The sequence below is a fragment of the Stegostoma tigrinum genome, chromosome 6 (genome assembly GCF_030684315.1).
Source record: "Stegostoma tigrinum isolate sSteTig4 chromosome 6, sSteTig4.hap1, whole genome shotgun sequence".
Lineage (NCBI taxonomy): Eukaryota > Metazoa > Chordata > Chondrichthyes > Orectolobiformes > Stegostomatidae > Stegostoma > Stegostoma tigrinum.
Window position 1 is genome coordinate 48,302,111 of NC_081359.1, and position 13,911 is coordinate 48,316,021.

Below are 13,911 nucleotides of genomic sequence, written 5' to 3' on the forward strand. Positions count from 1 at the left end.
TGTGGCAATGCAGGAGGCCCAGGATGGATATGTCGTCAGAGGAGTGTTTCGGGGGTCAGTTGAATTGGTTCACGACTCGGAGGTGTAGTTATTTGTTGCAAACTGAGCATAGGTGTTCCGCAAAGCGGTCCCCAAGCCTCCGTTTGATTTCCCTGATGTAGAGGAGGCAACAACGGGAACAGCGGATACAGTGCATCACAGTTACAGATGCGCAGGTGAACTTCTGTTTGGTGTGAAAAGTCTTCTTAAGGCCTGGAATTGTGGCGGGGGGGGGGGTGGTATCGGGGCAGGTACAAGTGCATAAAAGCAAGTGCAAAGTCCATGAACTAAAAAGCAGCAATAGTAGGGTATGTTAACTACTCAAATATTAACTGAGATCGTTTGAGTGTGCAAGATATGGAGGAGCAAACAGCCTGGGAATGTTTTGGAGACAGTGGCCATAACCTAGATTCATTATGAAACAGGGTAAGGATGAGCAATAAACAGAAGTTCCAAACTGGGAAAAATGGTAATTTTGCTAAGACACAATTTGACTCAAGTGGACTTGATATAGTATCTTGCAGATAAAATTGTGAGAGCAAAAGGAGACATTCAAGTGGGAAATAGCAACAGCACAAGGCAAATTTCTTCCCATAAAGGGTGGAACAAAGACCAGAGAACCCTAGTTCTCAAAAGATTAGTTGGTTTGAATTTAGAAAAATAAAGAAAGCTTATGGTCAATACTAGGATTCAATATAGCTGAATCCCTAGCAGAGTATAAACAGGGAGGGAAAAATTAAAAAGGAAATTCTGAAAGCCAAGAATGCATGAGAAACTGCTGGTGAATAAAATAAAAGGAAAATCAAAAGGAATTCTTTCAAAATATATTACAGCAAGAGGCTAACCAGGGAAAAAGTAGGGTCCATTAATTGCACATAGACCTGGAAGAGGTTGGCACAGTCCTCAACGAATACTTCACAGCAATCTTCATTATGGAAGAAGGCAATGCAAATACAGGCATCAGGATGGAAATGTGTGAAGTATTAAGAAATTAACAGAAAATGAGAGAATAGCAAGTTAAAAAGTGGATATATCCACAGGTCTGGATTGGCTACACCCCAACATGTTGTGGTAAGCTACACAGGAAATACTGGGGGTATGGTGGCCATATTGAAATACTTTCCAGTCACAAAAGCAGCACAAGAGGACCGACTTTATCCCTTATTTTGCTCTAACTTTAAAAGGGCGAAACCTCCACATTACTGGAGAAAGATTCCATTCTGCTGTAAAAATAACTAAAGCCTGAATAAAGTTAGTTTTTCTCTTGCTAGTTACTGTCAGCTGTTGCCTTTAACCAGTCACAAAAGACTTCACAATTAGTGCAATCACCCTATGCCTCCTGCGAAGAAGGCAAAGAACTCAGAAGATGACGCGAAGACAAAAAACTTTTGGAAGCAAAAGGAACATTTAATCCGTTGAGGATGCTGCATACTTTGATTGACGCGTCAACTCGAGGCGACCCTGGGGATTGTGGGGCTTGAGAATTGGCACACTGTCCCCAAGTGGATCAGTCATAGTATGACAAAATTACATGCCAGTCTGTCTAATTTTGGTAGTGGGGAAGTTTTCAGAAAGAGTTGAGGGACACAATCTATATCAGCACAGATTCGTTAAAGAATGGCCACAATTGACAAATTTGATTTTTTGAGGTAAACAGCAGTGCTAATGAGAGAAATGAATTTGATGTCATCCACATGGACATTGCAAGATTTTTGATAAGGTCTGTTATGGCACTGGTCAAGAAAATAAAAGAGCCAATGGAATTCAAGGCAAAGTGGCACATTGGATCCAAAACTAGTTAAGAGACTGGAGATAATGGGAACTGCAGATGCTGGAGAATTCCAAGATAATAAAATGTGAGGCTGAATGAACACAGCAGGCCAAGCAGCATCTCAGGAGCACAAAAGCCGACGTTTCAGGCCTAGACCCTTCATCAGAGAGGGGGATGGGGAGAGGGAACTGGAATAAATAGGGAGAGGGGGGGAGGCGGACCGAAGATGGAGAGTAAAGAAGATAGGTGGAGACAGTATAGGAGAGTAAAGAAGATAGGTGGAGAGAGTATAGGAGAGTAAAGAAGATAGGCCCTGTACACCTGCATTCCGCATGCAGATGGCCTCAATGCCCTCCGCTTCTTCCTGTCCCGCAGGCCCGACCAGTCCCCCTCCACCGACACTCTCATCCACCTAGCTGAACTCGTCCTCACACTCAACAACTTCTCTTTTGACTCCTTCCACTTCCTACAGACTAAGGGGGTGGCCATGGGCACCCGCATGGGCCCCAGCTATGCCTGCCTCTTTGTAGGTTACGTGGAACAGTCCCTCTTCCGCACCTACACAGGCCCCAAACCCCACCTCTTCCTCCGGTACATTGATGACTGTATCGGCACCGCCTCTTGCTCCCCAGAGGAGCTCGAACAGTTCATCCACTTCACCAACACCTTCCACCCCAACCTTCAATTCACCTGGGCCATCTCCAGCACATCCCTCACCTTCCTGGACCTCTCAGTCTCCATCTTAGGCAACCAGCTTGTAACTGATGTCCATTTCAAGCCCACCGACTCCCACAGCTACCTAGAATACACCTCCTCCCACCCACCCTCCTGCAAAAATTCCATCCCCTATTCCCAATTCCTCCGCCTCATCTGCTCCCACGATAAGACATTCCACTCCCGCACATCCCAGATGTCCAAGTTCTTTAAGGACCGCAACTTTCCCCCCCACAGTGATCGAGAACGCCCTTGACCGCGTCTCCCGTATTTCCCGCAACACATCCCTCACACCCCGCCCCCGCCACAACCGCCCTAAGAGGATCCCCCTCATTCTCACACACCACCCTACCAACCTCCGGATACAACGCATCATCCTCCGACACTTCCGCCATTTACAATCCGACCCCACCACCCAAGACATTTTTCCATCCCCATCCCTGTCTGCTTTCCGGAGAGACCACTCGCTCCGTGACTCCCTTGTTCGCTCCACACTGCCCTCCAACCCCACCACACGCGGCACCTTCCCCTGCAACCGCAGGAAATGCTACACTTGTCCCCACACCTCCTCCCTCACCCCTATCCCAGGCCCCAAGATGACATTCCACATTAAGCAGAGGTTCACCTGCACATCTGCAATGTGGTATACTGCATCCACTGTACCCGGTGCGGCTTCCTCTACATTGGGGAAACCAAGCGGAGGTTTGGGGACCGCTTTGCAGAACACCTCTGCTCAGTTCGCAACAAACAACTGCACCTCCCAGTCACAAACCATTTCCACTCCCCCTCCCATTCCCTAGATGACATGGGCCTCCTGCACTGCCACAATGATGCCACCCGAAGGTTGCAGGAACAGCAACTCATATTCCGCCTGGGAACCCTGCAGCCATATGGTATCAATGTGGACTTCACCAGTTTCAAAATCTCCCCTTCCCCTACTGCATCCCTAAACCAGCCTAGTTCGTCCCCTCCCCCCACTGCACCACACAACCAGCCCAGCTCTTCCCCCCCACCACCCACTGCATCCCAAAACCAGTCCAACCTGTCTCTGCCTCCCTAACCGGTTCTTCCTCTCACCCATCCCTTCCTCCCACCCCAAGCTGCACCCCCATCTACCTACTAACCTCATCCCACCTCCTTGATCTGTCTGTCTTCCCTGGACTGACCTATCCCCTCCCTACCTCCCCACCTATTCTCTCTCCACCTATCTTCTTTACTCTCCATCTTCGGTCCGCCTCCCCCTCTCTCCCTATTTATTCCAGTTCCCTCTCCCCATCCCCCTCTCTGATGAAGGGTCTAGGCCCAAAACGTCGGCTTTTGTGCTCCTGAGATGCTGCTTGGCCTGCTGTGTTCATCCAGCCTCAAATTTTATTATCTAGTTAAGAGACTGGTGGAGTTTGCTGATCGAGCAATGTTTCCGTGACTGAAAGTTGGTTTCCTGTGGGGGTTTGCAGGGCTCAATGTCAGGGTTTTTGTCATTTGTGGCATACATTAATGATTTGGACTTAAATGTAGGGGTTATAATCAAGATCCTCATGGACGAACTGAAATTAGTAGGGTGGTAAATGGTGAAGAGGGTAGCCATAAAGCTGCAGGAGGATAATCAACAGACTGGTCAGGTGAGCACAGCAGTGGCAAATTGAATTCCACTTGGAAAAACATGAGGTAACACATCTGTGGACAGCTAACAAGGCAAGGGACTACACTTTCTCCGGTTAGATTCTGGAAGTTACTGAAGATCAGAGGGACTTGGGTAAACATATCCACAGGTGCTAGAAGAGGTCATTAAGATGGTTAAGGGAGCCCTTCGGCAATTTACGTTTTTATTTCAGTTCTCCAGCATCCACAATTCTTTATTTTGTTTTCCCTATAAACTGTGCCAGAGAAGGGGTCACAATGACCATCAGTGTATTGATATCATTTGAACATTGGACTTCTTGCTTCATAAGTCACTGCCACACACTGAACTCTGGGTAGAAGGGGAAAATAAGAAGATTGTAAGAACGATGATCTAAAGATTGAGGAGAGATTGGATGGCTGATATTGTTTTCCTTGGAGAAATGATGATACCTCATGATTGAGGATTATTGATACTATTTTTCATAAGTTGAGGAGTTAATGCCCAGACCATAGATTTAAAGTAAGAGGTAGAAGACTAAGGGGAAAGTTAAGGAGGCATTTTCCATTGAGAGGGCGATGACAGTCAGGAAATCACTGTCTGAGAAAAAGCTAGTTGAGTCAGAAATACTTTATATTTAAGCAACATTTAGATATTAGCTTGCATTATCATAACCTCCAAGGCTTTGGGCCAAGAGCAGGAAAATGGGATTGGTGTAGTCAATCTTTGTGCCCGTAGAAGTCAACAATCTCCATCTGGTTGCAAGCCTGTGTCTTTGAGAAATGTTTCAAACATCTACAAGTAGTCTTTAGACAACGACATTTCAAGACAAATTCCAGCAATGGGAGTTTCTGAAAATCTTTGCAATTAAGAACTTTCAAGCAAAGAAAAAGAGTACACTAATCTTGGTCTTACTTTTATCATCAGCATACATATCCTCAAAAGCAAATTCCATCTCCCTCTGCCGATCCTCTTTTACTTGCACATATCTATACGGTGGCTCAAACAATCGGGGTGGCATCTGAGCTACAGTATGCCTTCTACGGGCCAGATCAGCTTGTTGCATTTCTCCAAGTTCCTTCACCAGTTTCTCTCTATCCTGGAGGTGGAGGTGATAAAATATTTAACATGCATTGTGAAGTCTTATATAACACAAATAACGACACCACAAATTAATTTATAGCACAGGGATCTTACAGCTCCTATTAAAGGAAATCTTCATTGAACTATATTGTTGCTCTTTTCAACAAAGCAATGTACTTTTGTTCCATTTTGTGAAAATAACTTGAAAGAATTAAATCATTTAATCATTAAATCAATTAGCAAGTGTTTTTAGAACTGGAATAAAGCACGAGCACAGCCAAAGAATAGCAGATATAAAGGGACAGAAGGATTGAAAATCAACAAACCTCAACAGCACAAGCAAAGCCAAAAAATGTTGGAAATATTTGAAGAGACCAGGAGGTAGTCCAGATTGTATGTCTCAATAAGGTACAAGAGGTCAATGGATAAAAGAACAATGCCTGTTACATGTCCTGCAGGAACTATGTAAACTAATATAGGTCATCGGTTGGACGTGCAATTTTAAGTTGCCAATAATAGAATTGGCTTAAGGGTATCCAAATCTGATTTAAGGTATATATGAGAGTACCACTCTAGTGTTCAAGACAGAACATCCCTACCAGCACTAATGAACAACCTTCACATGTACCTGAGTTGCCAGGTCATGTGTTTCATTCCAACAAATTCAAACGATAAGGAGGAAGGCAATTACAAATGGAGATCCCTCTTTAAAAGAGAAATGTGATGTTTGGTAAGTTTGGGAACAACAAATACAGTTCTAGACACAAACAGACCACAAAGCAACTACTGGTAAATGAATTGTGGCATAGATATAACAACAGGAGAGGTCACGTTTGAGCTGTAAAGAACTTTGGTTAGGCAGATTTCTGGCCACCACACTGCAGAAAAGGATGTGACTGAACTGGAGGGAGTGCAGAGAAGATTCAGCGAGATGGACTATTTCATCTATGAAGACAGGCTGGATAAGCTTGAGTTTTATTTGGAACAGAGAAGATTGAGGGGGAACCTCGTAGTGTGGTACAAGATCACAAGGGGCATGGAAAGGGTGGATAGAAAGCATCTGTTACTCTTAGTTGAAAGATCAATCACAAGGGAGCATAATTTTAATTTTAAAGTGAAAGGCAAGAGGTTTAGAGGAGATTTGGGGAAAAAGACCTTTTCAGCAAGAGTGGTGGTGTCTGGATGGGTACTGGAGACAGGAAGCCACAATATTTCAAAAAAATAAGTAATGTGACAAGCAGTGGAAGTGTCACAACATTCATGGCATGGGCATATTGTGAGAGAGTGGGAATACTGTAGGTGGTGGTATATTTTTGGAGGGATTGGTCTAATAGGCTAACAGGATGGGCTAGTACAGAATATACATCAATTTCACAAGAGGTGGACAACGCTGAGAATATAATCTCAACAGGCAAAACCAAAAAAGCGTGTGCGGGCTGCAAATCTAAAAGCTATCAAACTTCTAAGAATTCAGCACATCTTGGTGAAACAGGAGCTAGACATGACAAATATGTAATTGAGTCCCGACAGATGTTTTAGAATCATTTCACTTCCATCAAGCAATTACACTGCATCTGCAACCCCCAAAAAAGTGCCCCCAACACAGATTTTGAGTCAGAGGTTTAATAAGGTAAGTACAGGATGAGTGATTGGGGAATCAGTCTTATAGTTTGCCAGGAAAGGAAATGGAGCTAAATACAACTTAGCTCTTGGCTAACTAAAGAACAGGCTCCTCAAAACACTCACCCTCCAGCCCACCAAAGATGTTCCAATAAAAGACGCCACTGACAAAAGATATAATACCTGACTCTACCCCCATTATTCAATGAGCCAACTACCCCCTACCAAACTTTATTGAAGCACCACACTTCTGTTACTCTTATCACCCACTGACCTCTGCCCAACTGACTCCTTTGTTTTTGCTCGCCAGTGCCCTCACCAAACTGACACTCATGACATCTGCCGCAGTAAAAATTCACACTTGGTCCACCCACCTTCAGCTGCCAGCTAACCACCCTCATGCCTATCCCTCCACCCACTTACTTACTTTCATGGTTCCCCCCCAGCCCCACCAAGCCAAACTTCAAAAACCTGCTGTAAAAGCTTGCATACCACTGAAATGTCACCCTCAAGATTTCTCCAAAACATCCCAACCAACTATTCACAACTCATGCCCACCACCCCCACCCCTCCCACTGGCTATGTTCAAAAAGGTTCCTGTCCTTCCCCACCCAACCCCCAAGGACTCCTTCCACCTCGAGTTACCTACTCAATCCACTCTGCTCAGCAAAACCCAGCCCAAACGACTGTGGGCCAGATGCCTCAAATGCCTGACAAACTCCCTCAGCCAAAATCTGTTAGATCCATTCACAAACAATGGTCACCTACATTCAGGTCATCCCAAAACTTCCTCCCAAGAACTACACAACTTGCTCCCTACTCACGTGCCTCCAGGCAGCCTCCTTCACACACCATCCCAACAGCCAATTAAGCACAACACCCGTCCAACCAGCCCCCAACTGTAGGGCCTTGCATATGGTCATTTCTAATGGACAATTTTTTTAAAAATTCATTCACAGGATGAGGGCTTCGCTGGCTAGGCAGCATTTATTGGCCATCCCCAATTGCCCAGAGGGCAGCTAAGAGTCGCATGTAGGCCAGACCAGGTAAGGGTAGCAGTTTCCTTCCCAAAAGAACATTAGTGAACCAGATGGGTTTTACCAACAATTGACAATGGATTCATGGTCATCATTAAACACTTAATTCCAGATGTTTATTGAACTCAAATTCCACCATCTACTGTGGCAGGATTTGAACTTGGGTCCCCAAAACATTATCTGGGTCTCTGGATTAACAGTCCGGTGACCATACCACTGGCTATCGCCTCCCCCATAAAGTATTGTGTTAGTTCCATAATCAGACAACACCACACGATTAATGCCCAAACAGAACAACACCCATCATGAATGCTGTACCCTGATAATAGATCACACATCATCAACACTAAATGTCAAAATCATACTGCCAAACCCCATGCTCTCACTTACTTCACTGCCACCTGTTTCTCTTCTTTCACAATAAAAGGGTAAGGATTAGATAGCAATCCTATTTCAATCCTGACCTCACTCAAAAATTAGTACTGGTTGTACTATTTTTTGAATACTTAAGAGTTTATGGACAGTGGCTCAGTACCTGTATTAAATGCACTAGTTGGAGAGCACGGTTGCCTCGCAATCTAGCTTTCTCCAACTGCTCCAGGCGGTCCACCTCAGCTTCTTGTTGCAAATCCTCCAAGCGCTCTGCTTCCTCTTGAGCAGTCAGTTCAGCACTAAGCTGTTGAAAGAGAGTTTAAGTAAAGGAAAAGAAGTGAAGTAAACTCATAAATATACCCCACGTAAGATCAGACGTCAAAATATCGTGATAAGCTACGTCACCTAACCAATTCAGATTGGTTTGCACAGTACATATTAAACAGGTCACTCAGAAACTTTGAACTGTAATAGGTGATACTTCCATGAGAAGAAATACACAGAAATCCCAAACTTTGTTTTGTTTACAGTCAAGTAAATGGTCAAATGTGCAGCTATAGCCAGTAGTCACAGCGTCCATAAGACTTTAAAAAAGATTCTTCAATCCAAATTCCTACTTACTTCTATCATTGCTTTTATTCTATTAAACCTTTAGTCCACCACAAGAGAGAGTTTGGCTCTTGACAGACATTTAAGAAATTGATATGCAGGAAGATTAGGATTAGGCATTGCACTGCCACCCAGTGCAACACTTCTGAACTTACTGTATTGAAATCTCTTATGCATCACAATGCAGTAAGTTGAACTGATATGAAAAAGTTTGCAGTTTGATTTTCTTTTGCTTCCCAAGAGCAGTGTCAGGGCACAGATTCTCAAAGACAAAACCATGTTGGTGAATTCATTATCCTCTTTGGAGTCACAACATAGACAAGAATAAAGGTCTCAGGAATGATATTTGGGCCCAGGCTAAAAAGAGAATGCAGAACTGGCAAAGCTGGTAAAGACTCAAAGGGCACTTATATTTCTCACCCTTAACCTACCAAGAAACAGAAAAATGAACCAACCAGGCTCATTGCTCCCTTAAAAAAAAGGGCCAGTTTAAGTACCAGCCGTTTCATGGAGAAGTGATGTCATAAACATAAACATCTGATTCTACCTTTGTGTAATTTTCAAACAGATTTATAAGTGGATCGTAACTGATAAGTAAGTGAAGTTTCAAGCACTTGTATAATTGTTATATGGTTTCCAGGAGGTGATATTTGAAGTAATATGCACAGCTCAATTAGGACTGGGATCATGTACAAGTAGAGGCAATGAAAGAACTCCTTATTTGAAGAAAAGCAACGCATACAACTTTTTGGTTAGATGGTTGGATGATAGAATCCTAGACAAGTAAATGTTATGCTATTTACTGTATGACCAGAGATTCTCAAGATTAAAATTATCTATCTTCTAAACAATTTACTTGATTCTTAGCCACTTTGTGCATTTGAATTAGTGTGTTGAATGCTCTTGCTTTCGCCAAATTTGTTGTTGCATTATAATGAAAAATACTATCAAACAAAAAGACACTTTTTAACATCAAATGAATTTCATTTTCAAAATTATCAGGAAAAGAACAATTATAAAACCAAGGATTACTGTGTTTTGAAAAAACAAGTAACCTGATTTGGATTTTAAACATCATTTATACAACTACAGCAGCTGAAATGTGAATTGCAGATAAACTGGAGCTGAGGGGTTCAGTTCAGATGGAGCTACAATTGGCAACAACTAATTGATTGATTTGTGAACTCATGACCAGTTATCAACATTATTGGTTCTTAGGTAGATAAACAGCGTGGGGCTCTGAACAAGATACTGAGGACTCATCAGAACACCAACAGCACGAGCTCTGTCACTGTTCTCTGCAGTAAGAGGAATGTTACACTCAAAGAACCCTCATTTCTCACTTCAAGTCACACGAAACTTATTTTTTCATTCACAGGATGTGGGCATTGCTGGCTAGGCCATCATTTATTGCCCATCCCCAATTACCCAGAGGACAGTTAAAACAGTACAGGCCCTTCCGCCCACGATGTTGTGCCAACCTATTATCCTAGGTCCAATCTAACTTGCTTATCCTACATTTTACTCTCCTCCATGTGCCTATCAAAGAGTCGTTTAAAAGTCCCTGAAGTATCTGATGCCACTACCACTGCCAGCAACACATTCCACACACCTACCACTCTGTGTGAAGAACCTACCTCTGACATCTCCCCAATACCTTCCTCCAATCACCTTAAAATTATGCCCCCTCAAAATAGCCATTTCTGCCCTGGGAAAAAGTCTCTGGCTATCCACTCTATCTATGCCTCTCATCATCTTGTACACCTCTATCAAATTACCTGTCATCCTTCTTCACTCCAATAAAAAAAAGCCCTAGCTCCCTCAACTTTTCCTCATAAGAACTATCCTCCAGACCAGGCAGCATCCTGGTAAATCTCCTCTGCTCACTCTCTAAAGCTTTCACATCTTTCCTGTAATGAGGTGACCAGAACTGAACACAATATTCCAAGTGTGGTCTCACCAGAGTTTTATAGAGCAGGAGCATAACCTCACAGCTCTTAAACTCAATTTCCCTGCCAACGAAAGCCAACTCGTGTTGCATGTGTCTGGGGCAAGGCTGAGTTCATAGGTGGAAGAGAGCTTTAATTAGCAGAGTTACTGAAATTATTGCAGAGGCCAGTGTTCCGTCACCAAATCACCCTTTACTTTCTAAATGCACAGACATTTTCCTAGAGTACAGGCATCTATTACGAGGGGACAGTTTTAAAGTGAGGGGAGGTAGATATAGCCGAGATGTTAGAGGTAGGTTCTTTACTCAGTGTGGTCGTGGCGTGGAATGCATTGCCAGAGAGGGTAGTGGAGTTGGCCTCATTAGGGGCACTTAAGCAGCTATTACATAGGCATATGGACGACAGCATAAGGTGGGGGTGGAGGTGAGATAGACTTTAGGTTTGGTTAAACGTTCGGCACAACATCATGGGCTGACCGGCCTGTACTATGCTGTACTGTTCTCTGTTCTATATCATACACCTTCTTAACAGCCCAATCAACTTGGGTGGCAACTTTAAAGGATCTACGGACGTGGACCCCAAGATCCCTCTGTTCCTCCACAGTGCCGAGAATCCTGCCATTAACTGTGTATTCTTCATTCAAATTCGACCTTCCAAAAATGAATCACTTCACACTTTTCAGGGTTGAATTCCATCTGCCACTTCTTTGCCCAGCTCTGCATCCTGTCAATGTCTCGTTGCAACCTACAACAGCCCTCCATGCTGTCCACAACTCCACCAACCTTCGTGTCGTTGGCAAACTTACTAACCAACACTTCCACTTCCTCATCCAAGTCATTTATAAAGGTCACAAGGAGCAGAGGTCCCAGAACAGTTCCCATGCTGATGTGGCTCTGGGGTCACATGTCAGCCAGAGCAGTTAAGGATGGCAGTTTCCTCTCCAAAAGGACATTAGTGAACCAACGGGTTTTTCTGACCATCAGCAATGGTTTCACAGTTATCGTCAGACTCTTAATTCTAGATATTTATTGAATTCAAATTCCACTATCTGCCATGGCAGGTTCCGAACCCGAGTCCACAGAAGTACAGCTGGTTCTCTTGGTAATACCAACGGGTCATCACCTCTCTGACTTTAAGTCAGAGACCTTTTATAAAATGTGTGGACTGCTTCACTGTAGCTACTGCAAACCAATGAAAGCCTCCAAGAAGGAAGACCAGGGAGCAGTAAAAGATGATATATTACATCTAGATTTCCAAAAGACCCTAGTTAAGGTGCCCCCAATAGAAAAACAAATAAGATCAAAAATGTCTGATGGCAAGTTGCATAATGTACAGCCAGTTGGTTTTAAGACAGAAAAAGTCAAGCATAAAAAGGGGCAATTCAGAGTGGAGAAAGGTGAAAATGTCATATTTTCCACAGTCTACAGCAACGATTTGGACTACCAAACTAAATAATTTCCAAATTTGCAATACTGAACCAATTGGGAAAGTGTAGACTACATCACCTAATAGGCAGAATGGACACACAGCTGGCAGATCACATTGAGCACAAATAAGTGAGGTACAACTTTTAAGAAAAAAAAAGTCACACAGTCCACTTGTGCAAAGGCTATGGTATTGTGGTAAGGTCAATAGACTTGTAATACAAATTCCTAGACTAATATTCGAATCCTGCCATGATAGATGGTAAAGTTTGAAATTCAAAAACAAAAAATGTAAAATTTCAAGAACATAGGTAGCCTAAGGATGATCGTGTAACCATTGTCAACTGTCATAAAAAACACATTTAGCTCATTATGTCCTTCCAGGAAAGAAACCACCTTCCCTACCCAAGTAAACGCAAAGTCACAATGACGTTGACTCTTAAGTGATTTTTAAAGTAGTCTGTCAAGACAGTCCATTCAAATCCATTACAGGATTGCAATAAATGCTGGCCCAGCCAGCGGCACCTGCACCCAATGAATAGCAAAACTTGGAAAATACAAATCTAAATAGAGTGGATGAAAAACAAGGAGCTTCTAGAAGTACAAAGCACTTAATTTGTGCTGCAGTTCAAAACAAGGCCCAAGTGCAGCAAAAACACGCACGGGTTTATCTGGAGACGAGAGGGAGTCAGAGGGAATTAAGTTAGAATAAATTTGAAATAACAGCAAAATTTGTTTTAACTAACATATTATGAATCAACAATTATATACTTCAAATAGCGGAAGTTTACTAGATCATCACAATCTACACCATGTCTAAGTTTTTACTAATTCACAGGAGGGTGTTCTCCACCCCTAAATTACCAAGAGGACAGTTAAGAGTCTGGACTCACATGTCAGCCAAACTAAGTCAGGATGGCAGTTTCTCTCCCTAAAGGACATTAGTGAACTACACAATTGACAATGGATTCATTGCTGTTATCATTAGACTTTTAATTCCAGATTTTTACTGAATTCAAATTCTCCCATCAGCTGTCGCATGATTCAAATCATGGTCCCCAGAACATTATTTAAATCTCTGGATTAACAGCCTAGCTAAAAAAAAACCATTAGGCCATTGCCTCCCCAAGTAGTCAGCTGAGGGTGCAAGCTCTCTGTCGGTAGGTCTTATTTGACTTTTGCTGTAAATAACAGTCATGTATATACTCCCTGCATTATATTTCTATTACTTAGTATGTGTTTTTACATTGATGATGTGGATCTCTTGATCAACTGGAATATTTGTTTAACTGGCACACACTTGGTCCTTAAGTGCCAGTTAATAAAAACATTTGCTGCACGATTAAAAGGACAAAAAACATTGGAGATGATATAAAAAAATTTCAAAAGAGTGATATCTGGAATGAGAGAAGTTGTACACATCAAGAAAGGATGGGACATGCAATATTTCTCTTCTTATGCAATGAGAAAATTCTTAGGGATGACTGAATGCAGATCTTAAATTCTGAAAAAGATTTTGATAGCATGGGCACTGGAAATGTTTTCAATAATGGGTAAAGCAAAATGAGGAGGTCACTAAATCTGAGCTAGTTATCCAGAAATCAAAGCAAGCCAGAAAGAAACACCAACAAGAAGCTGCAGTGATAACGTGCAACTTTCCACCGTGAGGTGGTTC

General features: G+C 42.8%; 1 protein-coding gene across 8 annotated transcripts in view; it reads right to left on the minus strand.

Moving 5' to 3' along the window:
* The window catches only part of cep295 (centrosomal protein 295), a 208,413-nt gene that overhangs the window by 174,331 nt on the left and 20,171 nt on the right, over nucleotides 1-13,911 (minus strand). For all 8 annotated transcript variants that reach the window (XR_009445842.1, XM_048532236.2, XM_048532237.2 and 5 more), the window contains 2 exons: nucleotides 8,418-8,558; nucleotides 5,058-5,241 (listed from right to left, as the gene is read on the minus strand). Coding sequence is in view for 7 of the 8 variants with exons in the window: in XM_048532236.2 (XP_048388193.1) it covers nucleotides 5,058-5,241; nucleotides 8,418-8,558 (325 nt within the window). In the remaining variant the exon portion in view is untranslated. The remainder of the gene's footprint in view (nucleotides 1-5,057; nucleotides 5,242-8,417; nucleotides 8,559-13,911) is intronic.